Source organism: Oncorhynchus kisutch, linkage group LG19, assembly GCF_002021735.2.
Source record: "Oncorhynchus kisutch isolate 150728-3 linkage group LG19, Okis_V2, whole genome shotgun sequence".
Taxonomy (NCBI): Eukaryota; Metazoa; Chordata; class Actinopteri; order Salmoniformes; family Salmonidae; genus Oncorhynchus; species Oncorhynchus kisutch.
The window spans coordinates 5,808,324-5,829,341 of NC_034192.2; the positions used below are offsets into that span (position 1 = coordinate 5,808,324).

Below are 21,018 nucleotides of genomic sequence, written 5' to 3' on the forward strand. Positions count from 1 at the left end.
AGTCTTCCTCTCCTCTTCTCCCACTTCCCACCCACGCCTGTTCTAACGCCACTGTCTACTAGCCTACTGTTTGTCTAGGGATTGTTTTGAACTGTTCTGCCTGCTGTGCTGCCTCTTAGCCTGGCTAGCATTGTGAATGAAAAGAGGTCCCCAGACCGATGCTCGACTTGGACAGGAGCTCAGCGGAGCTAAGTACCGCTACTTTAAAATATTTTACTGCTTGAGCTCGTGTTCCTCTTATAGAATATTAGTGAAAAAGTACTATGGAGTTCCTGCGCCTAAATATAAACAGTACCGGCACACAAAATTAGTATCGGAACCTATTTCAGTCCAAGTCAAGCACTGCCACAGACTCGCCTGGTATGAGTAAATAACAATTTAAGGACGGGAAATATTCAGTTGGTTGCTGGTCTGAGTTTGTAACCACGCCCCCAAGCGTATATCTGAATAGAATAATACAGTTTAGTGTGAAGTTAATGAGTTGATTTGAGCAGAACCGGTTTTGACCAGATCCCAGACCCAACCAAACTGATTCGCTCTGCGGTCTGCAAATCAGCACACACTTCAGGGAGAAACACTCTCTCTCTCTCTCTCGCTCTGTGTGTGTGCGTGTGTCCTGCACAGCACCATAGAAAACACCCAGAGTCCTGCTCTTATCAGACTTTAGGCAAATGTCAAAGACAAAGGAATTCTGATTACATTTATGGTCCTGCAGCAGCTTTACCTTTGGTTTTACACTCAACGAGCACTCACACACACGTACTAGTAAACCAGGTCAACCCCTGGGCTGGGCTAATATAAGGCTGGGCTCCAGAAGTTAAACATACCTGGGTTACTGCTACATGCCCTGACCTGCAGTGTATACACTAAACACACATAGTGAATGCGGGTAACACAGGACAGGATATCCACAGACTGTACCATATGATGGAAGAGTGTTTATGGTATTTATGCTACACTGAGCTGCTCTCCTCTTGCCCACTCCCCTGTGTATGAGTGGAGAGAATCACCACTTGTATTTCCATATAATCCGGCTAAACACTGAAGTGACAGAGGGTTAGGACGTGTGTGTGTGTGACCGTGTGTCAGGGAGTCATCCCTCCTGGGAAGCACACTTTCTTTGACAATGTTCCAGCAGAGAGAATGAGGAAGAAAACAAGAAACAAAACAAAACAAAAAAGACAACCAGAAACAAGAAAAGAAACAAGAAAACATGAAAAAAAAACATGAAAGAGAACGAGAGAGACCGTGAGAAATAGAGATCAAAGTATGAAAGCCAATTTCTAAGCTAGAGATAACAAACTCCTCCAGTTTCTCTGTCTTGTTAAGTGTACAGATAAATGATGAGCCTTTAGCGGGCCTGCAGTGGAGCACATCAGCCCCAGAGGTCACAATAGCACCGACTTGGACGCATCCCGGAGAGGAGTATGTGTCTCTAATTAATCATTTAGGGTGGTTTACCAGGCCCCAAGCAAGTAGAGCACAGCCCTCAATATCTCACTGCTAAGGGCCAAGTATATAAACACACACTCGTATAGAGACGTAAAGAGGGTAGAGTCCCCAAAGCCATGCCAAGGACTGTGTCAGCACTCAGATGGAGGGAGATGGAGAGAATGTCATGTAACAGAGAGAGAGAGAGTACGTGAGAGAGGAGGTGAAAAAAGAGAGAGATCCATCCTAGAAAAATCAATAGAGTGTTAAGGGCCCAGTATGGTCAAAAACGAGATTTTCCTATTTTATATTTATTTCCAAACTATGAGGTTGGAATAATACTGTGAAAATTATGTTAATGTCCTTTTAGTGTAAGAGCTGTTTAAAAAGATATATTTCAACCTGTTTTAGTGGGATGGAGTTTTGGCCTGACTGGTGACATCACCAAGCTCTAATTAGTTAATAGACTAATAAGAAAGAGAATTCCAAACCTCTCTGCCAATAAAAGCTAGTTTTCCCCTCCCCACAAATTTTTGGGGGGCAATTTTAATTGAAAACAAATCACAGTAAGGTATTTTAATTGTTACCCAGAAATGAGTTGATGGATATTGAGAAGGACCTTTAACATCAATTTACAAAATGGAGAGCTCTACTATGACTAAACAGTCACCCAGAGAACAATATACACACGCAGTCCACAGGGGGGGGGGGGGCAGGAACTCTTCACCAGAAAAGCCTGAAAAGATGTAATCGTCTCCTTTCTGTCATCTGACATTTAATCTCTTTTTTTTTCCAGAGCCAAATATTACGCAGCAGCCACCACCCTCAACAAACACACTATTTTAGATGGAGAGAGAAGAGGATAGAAATAAAAGGATGAGCACATAGAGATGGAGGGAGGTGGGTGAGGATAAAGAGATGGAGAGAGAAGAGAGGGACGGCTATAAAAAGAGAAAGAAGTGAAGGGTGGATAGAGTAGGAGAAGAGTTGAACAAGTGTAACCATGTAATCTTATTGATTTAGGCCTAAAGAAAGAGAGAGAAGAGGGATAGATAGAAAGAGAGTAGGAGAAGAGTTGAAGTGTAACAGTGAATCCTGTTGTAATGTAGCTTCCTTAAATAGTACCCGCAAAACACCAGTCTCAACGTCAACAGTGAAGAGGCGACTCCGGGATGCTGGCTTTCTAGGCTTTCCTCTGTCCAGTGTCTGTGTTCTTTTGCCCATCTAATCTTTTATTTTTATTGCCCTGTCTGAGATATGGCTTTTTCTTTGCAGCTCTGCCTAGAAGGCCAGCATCTTTCTTGACAATTTCTCGCCTTCATTTCTCAGAACAAGAATAGAATGACGAGTTTCAGAAGAAAGGTCTTTGTTTCCGGCCATTTTGAGACTGTAATCGAACCCACAAATGCTGATGCTCCAGATACTCAACTAGTCTAAAGAAGGCCAGTTTTATTGCTTCTTTAATCAGGACAACAGTTTCAGCTGTGCTAACATAATTGCAAAAGGGTTTTCTAATGATCAATTAGCCTTTTAAAATGATAAACTTGGATTAGCTAACACAACATGCCATTGGAACACAGGAGTGATGGTTGCTGATAATGGGCCTCTGTACGCCTGAAAGATTAGTGGAATCTGTGTGGGTAGCTGGACAGGTAGGATGACTGCCAGTGAAGGTGAAGGGGTGTTCACGGGTCAGGTGACAGAGGAATGGACTGAGGCAGGAAATCCTTCAGCCATAAAGTGGTATATTTACTGGGTATTCTGTGGTGCATAACAAAGGAAACCTGAATAAATAACATGTATCCAATCAAATTCATAATCAAATCATAACAATCATTCATTCATTATTAACATACTTAGGTGATTCAGCAATTCAGTTCATTAAGAGGTCAATAGGAATCATCCTTGAGTCATAATATTCATCATAATCATGAGAAATAATGATTCAATCAGTGATCGGTTATTCAATCTATAATCCCCATCAGTTTGATATCAGAATTGATCAGTTCAGCAAACAATGATGTTTCATATTTAACCCTTTCAAGTTTGTCTTCATATGTACATGTAATTTCATTACATATTAACCATATGTCGATGGCATAATTGTCCTGTGATGATCTGCAGGGCCGTGATCATTGACCATTTACATTAAACAATAGGTCTGAAGCGTGCGCTCCAAACCGCGCGCTCTGCAGTAATAACTATAAACAATAACTGATGGCCCACTCTCCCGATCGCAACAGATAGTTCAGAAGAAAAGGTAACAGATTCGGTGGACTTATGTGGATTCATGGACGCACTCACACAACACAGACTGTCCATCTTTGGAGTTCTGATGACAAACACATCGTACTGCGCAGCACATGGCAGGCACAGGACACACACACACACACGTGTCAGAGCTCTTAGGAAAGCAGTTTACCGACTTGGCATCCACATGTGCAAATGTGTCAGTGTAACCAATGGGCAGATAATTGATCTAGCTTGCTCTCGTTAACACACACACACACACACACCACTCCCCTGTGTGTTACGTAATCTACACTGATCTAGTCAACTCAATCTGTGAGCTTTGCTGTGTGTATGGTACAGTAACTGAATAGCACTGAATGTGTTTGTAGGTACAGTAGGTACACTAATCTAGTGGAAGTAGCTCGCTGATATGAACCAGCTGTATTCCTGTGAGTGTAAATCAGGGGGGGGGGGGGGGGGGGGGGGGCAGCTGATTCACACCAGCCTATTCACACCAGTGGAGGCTGCTGAGGGGAGGACGGCTCCTAATAATGGCTGGAATGGAGTGTAATGGATGGAAACCATGTGTTTGATACCATTCCAGCCATTATTAGGAGCCGTCCTCCCCTCAGCAGCCTCCACTGGTGTGAATAGGCTGTGTGTGCACGCATGCAGGCAGCAGACTAGAGTGTTTAATGCTTTATAACGTGACAGCTGGGCTGTATGGCCATTACTTGAGTCAATATTATGGCCGGCAACAATTTGCATCATCACATAAGCTTCTACAGGTAGAGATTGGTTTCATAATGACTGATTAAAAAGATCCAGTCAGCTCTGAGCCTGTGTTATAATATCTAAAGACAGTTCGGTGATACAGAAAATCCTTTTGATGAGTGAGTGCATATGTGTGTGTTAATCCGAGGCTGTGTTACTCACTATACCCGGCATCTCTGTTGGTTTGTTAGTGCGTGTCTGTCCACTGTAGGCTTAGCTCACGCTCAATCACTAATCTAACAACACACACACATAGACAGAGATCCACAGAGAAGGGAAGATAGAGGGATAGAGAGAAATACCTAAAAAGATTCTGCCAACCTGGTCCAGATATGTACATATCTTCAGCCAAGTCTAGCTAGTAGCTACTTTAGTGTATTAAATCAAACCCCTGTTTGCTCTGACTAGATTCCCTCTTCATCTCTTCTTCCTCCAACACGCCACTCTGCCTGAGGACTCTCGCTCTCTCGTCGATGGCTATAACTCTGTCCTCATTCCCAGAGATCCTAGCCCAAACGCCATGGATAACCCATATCCTACCCACCAACTCACACAACTCAGGGCGAGTCCATGAATACGGTACACAGACAGACAGAGAGAGAGAGAACAGTTGATGTCACAGAGACAGGACAAAGAGAGAGGGAGAGAGAGACAGAACAATTGATCTTGCAGAGACAGGATAAAGAGAGGGAGAGAGGCAGAACAGTTGATCTTGCAGAGACAGGATAAAGAGAGAGGGAGAGAGGCAGAACAGTTGATCTTGCAGAGACAGGATAAAGAGAGGGAGAGAGAAGCTTTAGAGCAACACCCCCAAAGTGAATAAATGCCTTTGAGCATCATTCATGCACAGAGACATCAGAGAGAGAGGAGAGAAGGGAAGAGGGAGAGAATGGGGAGCATAGAAAGAGATATCAGCGGCAAAGCCTGTATACGATTGGGGGGGTGGGGAAGGGGTGAGACTCCTGTGGTTTCCCTGACAACAGAAGGGAATGACAGCTGCTAGGCTACCCCTCACCACAATGGCCAATGGAGCATCTCAGAGACTAGGGACCCATAATTCAATACATTGAGGCCTTTCCTCACCCTCCCACCCTCTCTCTACCCCTCACCCTACCCCTCTTCCTCCCACCCTCTCCCTACCCCTCTTCCTCCCACCCTCTCTCTACCCCTCTTCCTCCCACCCTCTCTCTACCCCTCTCCCTCCCACCCTCTCTCTACCCCTCTCCCTCCCACCCTCTCTCTACCCCTCTCCCTCCCACCCTCTCTCTACCCCTCTCCCTCCCACCCTCTCTCTACCCCTCTCCCTCCCACCCTCTCTCTACCCCTCTCCCTCCCACCCTCTCTCTACCCCTCTCCCTCCCACCCTCTCTCTACCCCTCTCCCTCCTTCGCCCTTCCTTTCTCTCACAGAGGTAAGACCGAGCTAATTTCAGTGATTTGTGGTGATTGGTGATTGGACAGTAGTATGAGGTATGTGGGCTCTCTGATTGAGGTGGTCAGATAAGGCAGGCTCATTGTAGACATTAATACTGTATGCATCCAGACTGAAACAACTGCAACATGAAATGAGAACTCAAGCGCTTGTTCCCTTAAGGCTGGCTCATTTAATCACCTATTGTAGAACTATTGCCATGATTGTTTTTTTTATTTGGTCTGAGAGGACTTAAAAAAAAAAATGTAATCAAATTATTTTTTTCTTTAAAACAACAACAATACTAACGTGGGCGTTCTGGTTAGGCCCCGCTCATAACCACCAGGAACAACACACACCTCTCACAGCATGAAACCAAAACACAAAACATAAATAGTGAAACACAAAACATACAATAATCCCATCCCCACCCCTGATTGGATGACCTTTTATACTGTACATTTGTGTATAAAATTATTCCAATCAATTCCACCTTCAGACAGCCACAGATCAACCCATCTCTCCCAGTAAATCACCATTCTACCATTTCCTCTTCTAATACATCCCTCCATTCTCCCATGGTGTCTCACTAGGAACCTCCCCATCATTCTCCCATGGTGTCTCACTAGGAACCTCCCCATCATTCTCCCATGGTGTCTCACTAGGAACCTCCTCATCATTCTCCCATGGTGTCTCACTAGGAACCTCCTCATCATTCTCCCATGGTGTCTCACTAGGAACCTCCTCATCATTCTCCCATGATGTCTCACTAGAGACTTGAACCTCCCCATCATTATCCCATGGTGTCTCACTAGGGACTTGAACCTCCCCATCATTATCCCATGGTGTCTCACTAAGGACTTGAACCTCCCCATCATTATCCCATGGTGTCTCACTAGGGACTTGAACCTCCCCACCTGCAACCTTTCTGCTGAAATTGCCCCATAAATGTACATTTTACCCAAGAGCACAATATTATTTCCTATTGACTGACAGCAGCACCCTGACATTATGGCATAACAACCATTCCTCGACCCGACTCCAAAAACAAGCCAACGATGGACAGTACCAAGAGAGATGCTCTACTAATTCTGTTTCCGCATGGCAGAGTCTGCACCGGTCTGACTGTTGAATACCCCATATACTGAGCATTCTGTTTGTAGCGAGAATTTAATATAATAGCTTAAATTGAAAATAACTAATTAATGCATCAATTGTTGTTTTGTACTGTATATCAGTTCATAATCCCGATGCCATGGTATTGGGACATCGGAAATCTGTTCACAACTATCTTGAATTTTATGTGGCATAGTTGTCAACCCTCTTGACTGTGAAACTGATACATTTCACGATTTATATAGTATTTTTAAGCCATTTAGGATTTTATTAGTGGCAGACAAATTATACTGAACAAAAATATAAAACGTAACATGTAAAGTGTTGAAGTTAAAGAAGAAGTTAAAGATCCCAGAAAATGGCCATACGCACAAAAAGCAAATTTCTCTCAAATGTTGTGCACAAATTTGTTTACATCCCTGTTAGTGAGCATTTCTCCACAACACAATGCCACAGATGTCTCAAGTTGAGGGAGAATGCAATTGGCATGCTGACTGTAGGAATGTCCATCAGAGCTGTTGCCAGAGAATTTAATGTTAATTTCTCTAACATAAGCCACCTCCCAATGGCATTTTAGAGAAATTGGCAGTACGTCCAACCGGCTTCACAACAGCAGACCACGTGTAACCACACCAGCCCAGGACCTCCACATCCTGCTTCTTCACCTGCGGGATCGTCTGAGACCAGCCACCTCGACAGCTGATGAAACTGAGGAGTATTTCAGTCTGTAAAAAAAAAAACTTTTGTGGGGAAAAACTCATTATGATTGGCTGGGCCTGGCTCCCTGGTGGGTGGGCCTATGCCTTCCCTGGCCCACCCATGGCTGCACCCCTGCCCAGTCATGTAAAATCCATCAATTTGGGCCTAATTTGTTTATTTAAATTGACTTATTTCCTTATATGAACTGTAACTCAGTAAAAAAAAATGAAATTGTTGCATTTATATTTTTGTTCAGTATAATTCATTCCTTTCTCTTTCAAGTAATTTCCTCTTCCATTTTTTGTGGCAGAGCTGCGATGAGTTGGTTATAATTTTGTATTGAGCAGACATCTCCATTCACCTGGATTAATTTGTTGTATGACATAATTCTACCGTCGTTGTTTACAATGTCATTCATAAACAGGGTACCTTCCTTAAACATTCTCTCCAAGAAAATTGGTTCATCCTCCATCAGTACATTGGAGTTATACCATATTATTTGCTGTAATATATATTCTGCCTCTTCTGGAGGATAAAATTTGAATTGTAGCCAACTCTATAACTTCATTTAAAAATAAAAGATACTTTAAACACGGTTCCATTGTCAATCCATCGGAAATTGAGTTTTAATTTGTATAACAGCACAGAGACCCCTTTTAAACATTGGATGTGCCTCTTTTAGCAGCTTACTGGAAAACCCTGTTTGGATTTAGATATTGTTTCCGTATAATAAAATCTTTAAGAGAGAGGTTTAATGCCTTGATATTTAATCATTTTAGCCATCCAAACTCAAATTCATTATATAAATATACCAGTTTAACCTTAACTTGTTTTTCCATTCTAAATTAAATGAAATGTTTTGCTCATATAACTTGAAAAAGCATTATCCTGGAGTTGGTAGAGTCATGAATAGCTATGTCAACTGTGATATCACTAGAGAATTAATCAGTGTAATTTTCTCATAGACTGACAGGTGTTTCCCTTTCCATGGTTTCAAGGTCCTATCTGTTTTCTATCAAAATTGAGTTGCAAGATCATTAAACTTTCCTGTAATGTATACCCCAAGAACATCAACAGCACCATCAAGTAATTGGAAGACCACATCGCAATTTAAAGTTTGTGACTTTTAGAGACCCAATCCGTAATATAGTAAGTACACTTAGTAGTTGGGTTTTAAATCAGATAAACTGGAGACATTATCCAGGTCCTCAATAAGACTGTTCAGGGTTGAAGATTGTGGACTCAAAAAAAAAACTTGAATCATCAGCATATATTGATACCTTTGTTTCTAATCCATTAATTTTTAACCCTTTCATTTTATCATTGGATCTGATTTTTATAATTAACAATTCAATGGCCATAGCGAACAAGTATGGTGAAAGAGGGCAACCCTGTTTTACACCTAACAACAAAAACATTTTCAGAGAAATAACCATTATTTATAATGTTACATAAAGGAGTGTTATACATTACTTTTATACTACATTTTACAAGCGATTCTCTAAAGTTGAAATAATCCAGGCTCTTATAAATAAATTCAAGCCGTACTTTTATTGAAGGCTTTCTCAAAATCTGCTATAAAGATGATGCCTGGTTTCCCTGCATTCTGAGAGTTTAAATATTTCTAATGGCTGGCTGTTATCTCCAATATATCCTCAATCCATCCTTTTCTCACTTTTGGCACCATAGAAAAGGATAACAGAACGCAGTCAATCCAACTAGCTTGATATTTCCTCATTTCTGAAGACCAAGCGGCCATTAACACCTTTGGAATGTGCCACCAGCCACTTCTCTCTCCGATGCACTGGCCCCGGGGCCACAGTAAATTGCGCTCACAACACACTATTTAATGGCCTGTTACTACACTGCCAAAAACAGCTCAGCAACACACACACAAACTCACACATACACTCGCTCACTGACACACATACACGCATACCACACACACACAACCCATCCGTACATTCTTTTTATTCCTGTGTCTCGTTGGAATAAGACCTCAGGCAGTAAAAGTCCAGTCTGTACTTGAGTGGAGCAGGCTGGGAAAAACACAGCCTTAAGAAACTTACTCTGCCCGAGGGCAGACTTCCAGGGAGTTGTGAAAGGAAAAGACAACCCATCCCTTCTTTGCTCTTTCTACAAGTCTCCCTCTCTTTCTCAGCAAGGCAGGAAAACCTTCTCTAGTTAAACAGAGGAGAAAGGACAGAAACAGCATATTCTCCCCATAAACTTCTGATAGATTAGGCACACATGCGGCACTATACTACATATATATACACTACATACATATACACACACACACTATGCGACACTTCACCATACACACACACACTATGCGACACTACACCATACACACAGGGTGGAGCTGACCTTTGTGTATTCAGTAATTAAGATGGAAAGACTAGCAAGGCACTAATGAATAAATAACATTCAACCTTAATAACACCCTCCATCGATCACAATGTCTGCATGTCTGTCTCTCTGTCCGTCTGCCTGTTTGTCAGATTACAATTCTAGCATCTCTGTTGATGTAAAGGGTTTGAAAGCTTTCTCTCTCTGAAATCAATTTATATTCAGTGAAATGTGCCAGCTTCAGTCAGTGTGTGTAGTTAAATATAAATGAGTGGGGATGGTGGCAGGGCAGAGAGGAGAGGGGCACCGTTTTTATATGACAGATGCCAAATGGACACACACTGACGAGTGCAGCTGGCTACAGCGTGTGTGTGTGTGTGTGTGTGGTCATCATCACCAGTGATAACAACAACATATGGATTTGTCTTCCATAAATGTAAATGCTAGATGCGGATGTTAAATCTAGGCCACATTCCTTTAAACTGAAAAACAACTATCCTGTAATGAAAATATGGGGCATGTGTACTAGGGAGAGTGAAAAGAGTATGTTCTGTCTCTCAGCATCTCCTCTCCCTGCTCCGTAGTCTGTTCCAGCCAGGGTTATCCCGTCCCAGTTGACTCACGGACAAGCCGCCACTCTCCAGCCACGCAAATTAACGTATGGATGGCTGGCGAGAGCCCCCAAACGCTCCTTTCCACTCCAGTGACCGTTACCGACCAAGTGTTTCCACTGTCAGATAGAATATGCCAGTGCCATCCCCCTGCCTTCCCCTTGACTCTCCATCACAAAATCTGCATCCTTTCCCCTATGCCTACCCTCTATAAGGGATATATAGCTAAATACCAGCTAGACCCCTGACTACATATACTTCTTTACATTTTCACACATTAATTGAGGGGGTGGTTTGTCGTATACTAGGATAAATAGCTCGATTTAGTTTTGCATAGCCTATCCCCTAAATGGGTCATGGTATGGAGTGGGAATGACCGTATAAAGCAAAGAGTTTAGGGGCCACGTCCACCACAAACATCTGGCTGCACATTTGCTCCCGACAAAACCGCTAAGGTAAAGAAAACGAATGAATAGAATCTACTTCGTAAATTTGTTCAACAGTTGTTGTGTTCATGGACGAGCACTTGACAGAGGTCGTACGCAAAGTTGTGTTTTGTGAAAAGAGCTGCTGTTGCCGTCAATGAAACACCTGCCCAGCAGTACAAATCATTGACTAACCGGTTTATACCTGGCTGTCAAAACAACAGATACAAACACTGAGTGTATAAATAACAAATTCAGTTAGACATGTGTTGGCTAGATACCAAAAAAATCTAAAGCAATAAATGACCACAATTTACAAACAGCCTGTCTAACTATGGAATGATCTGAAATTATTCCTAAAGTAGATTCCTAAACATGTCCTGTTGCAATTAACTACAACGTCTCACATGATGTAATGGATACGGTGCACATAATTTCCAAATCAAGTCGCCCCAACACTTGGGACTGCGCTGCACGATGGAACGGTTCCGAACTCGACTCAGTCACGGATAAACTATGGCCCAAATACTTTGTTAGCTACGGTTAGTTGGGATAATTCGCATAGAGACAACTGGTTGTTGCTACTCTCGCTAACAACATAGATTATACATATTACCGATATTGTACACTACAACCGCCACGAAGAAGTGCTAGTATACTACCGAATATCAAACGTGACAAATGTTGGCTAGCTCTACAGACGCAGTCAGATACGTTACAGCAAGTCACTGTCATTCCGCAGACGATGTGACCAGGAAGGCATATTTACCATTTCGCCGCAGATGTTATATCTCTCTACTTCTGATAAACTTTTATCCACAACGGTATCGGCACTGGGCATAGTCCCGTAGTTTGGTCCGTGAATGTGGACTTGACGTTCCCCTACAAAGGCAAAGTTACAAACTGTCCATCGTGCTCACGTCGTCCCCGTCCGAGAGCTGTCACTCATCACTGTCACTCACTACGGGTGATCAGGGTCTTCTGGAGGTAATCTGCTTCCGAAGCACAGGACCGAGTGCGAAGCCACTAGACTCCTCCCACTACTAAATTAATTTATATATTTAACCGACACAATTATGATTTGCCCATATAATTAACCCGTTATCACGATGAATGAACCTCACAGTCATTTATCTAAAATCTATATTTGTAACTGTAGCCAGAGTTGAGCTAGGTGAGTGTGTTGCCTATTTTGAAATGAACAACCATCCACGATTAGAAATACGAATATATAGTAAATAGCCTAGAAATGGAGAGAAGGCCTCAAATGTCAGTCTCCCCATACACATGTTGCTGCCCATGGGACGACATAACATTTTACTAATGGCAAGTCGAATGAATATAGCACTAGATACGATGAAGTTCGGGGTCATTTTCCACCGAGTGCGAAATGTCTATTTAGCACAGTCCAAGACACCGTGGCCGCGCCTCATGACCTCCCTGATAACTGATATCATCAGCGCGCTGCACCTGTCTGTGACTGGCACGTCTTTGTTTTTAGAGTATTGGTTCCGAAATAATATCCTATTGGCGAGCCAACTGGTAAATGCAGAGGGTATTTTTTCTTAGTTATAAGGAATTCTTATAACTTTACACGGTCCCTGTAACACCTAAAGATTTTGAAATAGTTTTAGATGCCAGTTATTATTCATTATTATTCAGGAACGCGCCAAGACCTGACCCTCAGAACCTACCTTCCATTAACCCTGTTGACCTGTTGACTTGAGATTTGTTTCTCTTCTGGTCCATTCAGCAACAGAGCGATACGAACCTTGTTTCAGCAGGATGTTGTAATATGTCATGCCTTATTGGAACGGTTTTATTGATAATATCTGTGGGGGAAAAGGTTGGATGTTGCCACACACATACCTACTTGTTAACAAAATTAAGGACAATTATTCATCAATATTATCCTGCCAACTTCTATATGAAGAAGTAAAAAAAAAAAAACTCAGATTGTACCTTTTGTAATGACCACCCAGAAACGGCGTTGCATCTTTTTTTGGCAATGTATTCATGTAAGTCATGTAAAACTGTGGCAAGACATCAGTAGATTTATATTTGAACAAATTTACAAAGATTTTACACTATTGTGGAGAGATGTACTGCTTGGATTCTTTACCTATGATAGAAATAAGTTGAACAATTGTATGTAATTCATTTCATTATTCTTTATCCCAAATTTCATAGTCACAAATGTAAATTTACAAACAAAATACCACATTTCTTACCTTAAAAAATTAATTGAACTTTATTTTATGACAATTAAATACTCTACTAACAAAAAAGCTGTTAGAATTATAAGTGTATGTATGTTTCTTAAGGTCCTTGTGTAATGTGATATTGTACCCCCTAGCCCCGCCCCCTAGCCCCGCCCCCTAGCCCAAATGTTCTTTGTATATTATTTATATATACTTGTGTTCCGCCATGTAAAAAAATGTAAATAACAATACTGCCACATCTTTCCACAGAAGCCTCAACAGCGCCCCATGTAGGTGCTTCACTGCATGCATGTGTGCTACGGAGATCGGCTTGGTAAGACAGCTGATAAAAATAGAGAATTTCTACAGCGAGGTAGCCTTGGCCTAAGCATGTCACCCTTTGGAAGAGGTAGTGGATATCCCACCCTTGTCTCCAAGGATAAAGGTCCACATAAATAATTCAATAAGGATATCTCTTTTATTGTGTCATCCATTTTTAAAGACACAGTTGGCAGCCCACAGTACTGCTGGCTAGCAGATGAGTCCAGTAGCTGTGTCATGTGACCCAGGCCCAGGAGGTTGTTGTTATTTTACTGTCCATAAACGGAACAGGACATTTAATCCTCAGCTTATTCATATGCAGTCTCCCACCTTTCAGACCCCCACGTCGCCTTCACAAGGTAAACCAGCTATATCATACCTGATCAGTAAGCAAACACACACATACAGTTGAAGTCTGAAGTTTACATACACTTTAGCCAAATACATTTAAACTCCGTTTTTCACAACTCCTAATCATAGTAAAAATTCCCTGTTTTAGGTAAGTTAGGATCACCACTTTATTTTAAGAATGTGAAATGTCAGAATAATAGTAGAGAGAATTATTTGTTTCAGCTTTTATTTCTTTCATCACATTCCCAGTGAGTCAGAAATTTACATACACTCAATTAGTATTTGCTAACATTGCCTTTAAATTGTTTAACTTGAGTCAAACGTTTCGGGTAGCCTTCCACAAGCTTCCCACCATAAGTTGGGTTAATTTTGGCCCATTCCTCCTGACATAGCTGGTGTAACTGAGTCAGGTTTGTGTGCCTCCTTGCTAGCACATGCTTTTTCAGTTCTACCCACACATTTCCTATAGGATTGAGGTCAGGGCTTTGTGATGGCCACTCCAATACCTTGACTTTGTTGTCCTTAAGCTATTTTTCCACAACTTTGGAAGTATGCTTGGGGTCATTGTCCATTTGGAAGACCCCATTTGCAACCAAACTTTAACTTCCTGATGTCTTGAGATGTTGCTTCACTATATCCACATCATTTCCCTTCCTCGTGATGCCATCTAGTTTGTGAAGTGCACCAGTCCCTTCTGCAGCAAAGCACCCCCAAAACATGATGCTGCCACCCCCGTGCTTCACATTTGGGATGGTGTTCTTTGGCTTGCAAGCCTCCCCCTTTTTCCTCCAAACATAAAGATGGTCATTATGGCCAAACAGTTATATTTTTGTTTCATCAGACCAGAGGGCATTTCTCAAAAAATTACGATCTTTGTCCCTATGTGCAGTTGCAAATTCATCCACAGGTACACCTCTAATTGACTCAAATTATGTCAATTAGCCTATTAGAAGCTTCTAAAGCCATGACATCATTTTCTGGAATTTTCCAGGCTGTTTAAAGTCACAGTCAACTTAGTGTATGTAAACTTCTGACCCACTGGAATTGTGATACAGTGAATTATAAGTGAAATAATCTGGCTGTGAACAATTGTTGGAAAAATTACTTGTGTCATGCACAAAGTAGATGTCCTAACTGACTTGCCAAAACTATTGTTTGTTCACAAGAAATTTGTAGTGTGGTTGAAAAACAAGTTTTATTGACTCCAACCTAAGTGTATGTGTAACGGATGTGAACCGGCTAGCTTAGTTAGCGGTGCGCGCTAAATAGCGTTTCAATCGGTGACGTCACTTGCTCTGAGACCTTGAAATAGTAGTTCCCCTTTTCTTAATGATCACCTTTTCCTCCTCAGCTCTTCTTGCTAAGACCAGAAGAGCTGAGGAGGAAAAGGTGATCATTAAGATAACTTCCCTTTCTCAGAGGTCCCCAGCCGACCTCTCGGGGGAGGAGAAGATGGAACTAATTGAGTTACAAAATAAACTGGATAATATATATCAATTAAAAGCAGAAGGAGCCTTTATTAGATCTAGGAAAAAATGGATTGAGGAGGGAGAACAGAATTCATCCTATTTCTTTAGACTTGAGAAATTTCACTCTAAAAATAACACTATCCATAAGTTAAACATTGATGGTGTTATTACAGATGACCAAAAATTCATTGCTAAATACTGTAGCAATTTTTACAGAAAATTGTATAGCTCTACGTACTGTCAGGAATCCAGAGATATGTTTTTTAACTCACTTCTATATCACTCTATCAGTGATATAGAATCTAAACAGTGTGATGAACCCATCAAAGTTGAAGAGATTATAGAGTATATCAAACATCTAAAGAACAATAAATCACCAGGGTTTGATGGAATTACATCAGAATTTTACAAATTATTTTCTGAACAAGTAGCTCCCTTCCTATTTGAAGTCTTTTTACAGAGTATTAAAAACAATGTTCTCCCTCCTCAATGAGTCAGGGTTTAATAACACTGATACCTAAACCTAAAAAAGAAGTGCTGCTCATCGATAACTGGCGTCCAATTTGTCTTCTTAATAATGACTATAAGATATTAGCCTCACTACTTGCAAAAATAATTAAGGAAGTCCTGGATGCAATCATTGATGAAACACAGTCTGGCTTCATGAGGAACAGACATATTTCTAACAATGTCAGACTAGTATTAGACGTACTTGACTACTCAGACCTAATAACTGAGGATAGCTTCATATTATTTTTAGATTTTTATAAAGCATTTGACACAGTAGAGCATCAGTTTCTCTTCCACTCCCTTGAGAGACTTGGCTTTGGGGATTTTTTCTGTAAGGCTATTAAGACTCTCTATGCAAACGGTAACAGCTCTATCAAATTGAAATATGGCACCTCACCTAGATTTGAGTTAAAGAGAGGAATTAGGCAAGGTTGTCCTATCTCTCCGTACCTGTTTTTATTAATCACCCAACTTCTTGAAAATGCTTTAAATAATAGTCCTGTACAAGGTATTTCCATAGCTGGTAAAGAAATTATTATAAGCCAGCTGGCTGACGATACTACACTTTTTCTGAAAGACGCTAACCAAATTCCCATATCGATCAATGTGATACAATCCTTTTCCAAAGCGTCTGGTCTATGCCTTAACATTAATAAATGTGAACTCTTAGCTGTCAAAGATTGTGTGACACCTTCATATTATGGTATTCCAGTAAAAGAAGAACTTACATATTTAGGCATAACCATTACAAAGGATCAGAAGTCTAGAGGCTTACTAAATTTTAACCCTCTTATTAAAAAACCCAGAAGAAGCTAAATCAATGGCTACAGAGGGACTTATCTTTAAAAGGTAGAGTCCTAATAACCAAGGCTGAAGGTATCTCTAGACTAACATATGGTGCTCTATCTTTATATCTTGCCTGTAAAACAAGCAAGGAGATAGACCAGATGCTTTTCAACTTTCTTTGGAGAAACCGTACCCATTACATTAGGAAAACTGTTGTAATGAACACTTATGAGAATGGTGGGCTGAATTTTCTGGACTTTACTACTTTAAATAATACTTTTAAGATCAATTGGATAAAACAATTCCTAAGAAGACCCACTTCTATCTGGAATTTTATTCCTCATCATATCTTCTCTACTTTTGGTGGCCTTAACTTCATGTTGTTTTGCAATTATAATATTGACAAAGTTCCAGTGAAACTCTCTGCTTTTCATTGGCAGGTTTTCTTGTCATGGTCCTTAATTTATAAACACAATTTTTCTCCACACATATATTATATATGGAATAATCGGGATATATTGTATAAAAATACCTCTCTGTTTTTAGAATATTGGTTCCGAAATAATATCCTATTGGTGAGCCAACTGGTAAATGCAGAGGGTCTTTTACTCAGTTATAAAGAATTCTTATCACTTTACACGGTCCCTGTAACACCTAAATATTTTGCAATTGTTTTAGATGCCATTCCCTCAGGTGTTGCTATGTTATTCAGGAACATGTCAAGACCTGACCCTCAGAGCCTACCTTCTATTGACCCTGTTGACTCATCAGTAGGAAAGATTTGTTTCTCTTTTGGTCCATTCAACAACAGAGCGATACGATCCTTGTTTCAGCAGGATGTTGTATCTATACCTTATGTCATGCCTTATTAGAATGGATTTATTGATAATATCTGTTGGAAAAAAGTTTGGATGTTGCCACACACATACCTACTTGTTAACAAAATTAAGGAAGTTTGCTTTAAAATGATTCATAAATATTATCCTGCCAACCACTATATGAAGAAGTTTAAGGAAAACATCAACTCAAATTGCTCCTTTTGTAATGACCACCCAGAAACAGTTTTGCATCTTTTTTGGCATTTGTATGCATGTAAGAAAACTGTGGCAAGACATCAGTAGGTTTATAATTGAACACATTTATGAAGATTTTACACTATTGTGGAGAGATGTACTGTTTGGATTCTTTACATACAATAGAAATAAGCGGAATCATTTTTATGTAATTAATTTCATTATTCTTTTGGCCAAATTTCATATACACAAATGTAAATTTACAAACAGAAAACCAAATTATCGTACCCTACAAAAAGAAATTGAACTGTATTTTAAGACGGTTAAATGCTCTACTAACAAAAAAGCTGTTAGAATTGTAAGTATATGCATGTCCCTTAAGGTCCTTGTGTAATTGTAATGTGATATTGTACCCCCTAGCCCCGCCCCCAGCCCCGCCCCTAGCTCGATTGTCTGTTGTTTGTAATCTATGTATGCTTGTGTTCCCTCATGTGCTTTATGTATTGATTTGTTATTAAAATAAATAAATAAGTAAAATAAAAAATAAATACAATTTTAAAATAAAATAAAAATAGTTCCCCTTGCTCTGCAAGGGCCGCGGCTTTTGTGGAGCGATGGGTAACGATGCTTCGTGGGTGACTGTTGTTGATGTGTGCAGAGGGTCCCTGGTTCGCGCCCGGGTATGGGCGAGGGGACGGTCTAAAGTTATACTGTTACATTGATGGTGTTGACCCGGATCACTGGTTGCTGCGGAAAAAAGGAGGAGGTCAAAAGGGGGGTGAGTGTAACGGATGTGAAACGGCTAGCTTAGTTAGCGGTGCGTGCTAAATAGCGTTTCAATCGGTGACATCACTTGCTCTGAGACCTTGAAGTAGTAGTTCCCCTTGCTCTGCAAGGGCCGCGGCTTTTGTGGAGCGATGGGTAACGATGCTTCGTGGGTGACTGTAGTTGATGTGTGTAGAGGGTCCCTGGTTCGCGCCTGGGTATGGGCGAGGGGACGGTCTAAAGTTATACTGTTAGGCAGAAAGAAAATAAGGATTGCCCTGAACTGCACACACTGTATACAGGTGGATGTCAGTTAACACACACACACACACACACAGTATATTAAAATGGTAGCCAAGGTGGGAATATATCAAATAAAATGTATTAGTGTTAATTGATTTGAGGCCGACAGATAATGACGATCGGATTGTATCTTCATACACTGAATGAATGTGTGAAGGTACTGCTTAAAAGTGTGAGTAACACACACACCCTGCATTGATACCCTAAAATCCCAAAGTGCCTGTGGAGTCAGATGTGTCCCGGTAAGACTGGGCTGGCAGAATGAGAGCAGCTCCTCTGGTTGCCAATAGAAAGAGAGAGTCACACAGCCGTTAATGGCCACAACGACCGGGCCGGTTACAGGTAGACGTTCCAAGACTGAATGAATCAGCTTGGAGGGAGAGAACATCACCTGGCACAGAGGGCACGGTGGGCACAGAGAGGGGTGGCATGAGTGCCAAGATGGGATCCGATGGAATCTGGCTCTGGAGTAATTCATCCATTAGATACGGAGTCAATTGGAGAAGGGAGAATATGTTGATACATTTGGTGGGGGGGAATCATTAATAAGTTATTTACATGTTGCGTATCAGAAATACTGCAGCCAGAGACAGTACAATTCCACCAGGAGAGAAGTCATCATTTCTTCTTTACCTTGTCACTCTCAACACAGGCTGAAAACAGCCCCTAGCCTGGCCCCACCTAGCCCCTTCACTGTTGGCAGATCTGAAGAAACCAGGTAAGCAACAAGCCTTCAAATGGGTTTATGGGAGCTTCAACCATATTGCTTCCATCTTTTTCCGTACTATAAACACAAAATGGACTTCTTGAGGCGGCAGGTATCCTAGTGACTAGTTAGAATCCCAGAGCCGACGAGGTAAAAAATCTGTCGATGTGTCCTTGAGCAAGGCACTTAACCCTAATTGCTCCAGGGTCACTGGCAGACCCTGGCCATGACCCCACTCTCCGAGGGTTTCCCAGGGGGACTTAGGATATGCAAAAAAACACATTTCCAATTCACACACGCGTATAATAAACACTTGTACATGAAATAGGACAAATATAAGCCCCCACCAAATTATTATTATTATTAGTATTATAAATAAGGTCAGAGAGGTAGAGGGTACAGGGATTGGGGACAGATCTCGCTGCTTTGCTCAGACCATTTAACTAATCCACTTCTATTCCATTATCACCTATGTAGGCCTGTTGATTAGTTCAAATGTGTTTGATTTATAATGAGGAATGGAACGTTCATTTGGTCTAAATTGGTGTTTGGCTGCATTGATTTGGCTTGGAGCACCATGTGTGCCCAGGGGGAATAGCTTTAGAACAAACACCGATGCATGCTGCACACGCACACAAGCACACACACACGCACGCACACACACACGCACACACACACGCACGCAAACACACACAGTCTGCTCATATAACTCACAATGATCAGAGCACTAATCAGAAGTTCTCCAGACATGGAACTCTAATACAGCTTTTCCACTGGTCTCAACTGCAAAACCAAGTCACTGTTTAGTTCCTTGCGCCGCTCTCTCTCTCCCTCTCCTTTTCTGCTGCTTTCTGAATTAATCAGACAGAAGTCTCATCCCTCTGAGAGCTGAACTACCTGCAGTGTGTTCGCTCTTTATAAATACACACTCTCTCCTTTGCCGCAACATCTTATCTAAATGGCACTAGTGGTCTCGCTTGATAGTCCATTTCTTTTGAGTTGATAATCCAATTACTCTGAAAGATAAGATTGTCCAGTTTATTAATATTGACTTTGCATAGAGAGACCGTGGGCTATAGTTCATCTGGTGTGTGCGCGTACGAGTGGTGTTTATCGCAAAGACTGCCATTGTTTCATTTCCCCCTGACGTTGTGTTCATTCTACACTTCCTGTGCCACTTCCTGTCTCTGTCCCAGACGTCACCCCAATCTGACCTCTACCTTCCCACATGGTTCCGGAACAGAAAATGTAGGTAGAGTTATGGAATGTTGATGTAGAGATCTGGAATGTTTTAATGGGATCCTAATGAAGCCTCTACAAGAGTCATACTGGCTCGTAACTGACCTCAAAGCTGCCCTCTGTGTTTGTGCGTGGGTGATTGTGTGATAATCTTACGAAGAACAAGGAAATCGAAACGAACAGACGATTCCCCCTGGTAAGGCATTGGAATAGACTGCTCTGAGGAACTCTGGCCCTTCTCCTTCCTGTGTGACTCAGAGAGACGCCAGGGCCAGATTAGGTCACACACTGTCTGGGTCTCTGT

The 21,018-nt window shown here is 41.4% G+C and overlaps 1 protein-coding gene across 3 annotated transcripts in view; it reads right to left on the reverse strand.

Moving 5' to 3' along the window:
- The window catches only part of LOC109910046 (transmembrane and coiled-coil domain protein 3), a 38,994-nt gene that overhangs the window by 7,926 nt on the left and 10,050 nt on the right, over positions 1-21,018 (reverse strand). Inside the window, exon 1 of one of the 3 annotated variants that reach the window (XM_031798226.1) lies at positions 12,745-12,832. The exons of 1 other annotated variant lie outside the window; for it this stretch is intronic. Coding sequence is in view for 1 of the 2 variants with exons in the window: in XM_031798224.1 (XP_031654084.1) it covers positions 11,820-11,891 (72 nt within the window). In the remaining variant the exon portion in view is untranslated. Of the gene's footprint in view, positions 1-11,819; positions 12,070-12,744; positions 12,833-21,018 lie in introns of those variants that run through there. One more of the 3 variants, XM_031798224.1, reaches the window with a different exon arrangement.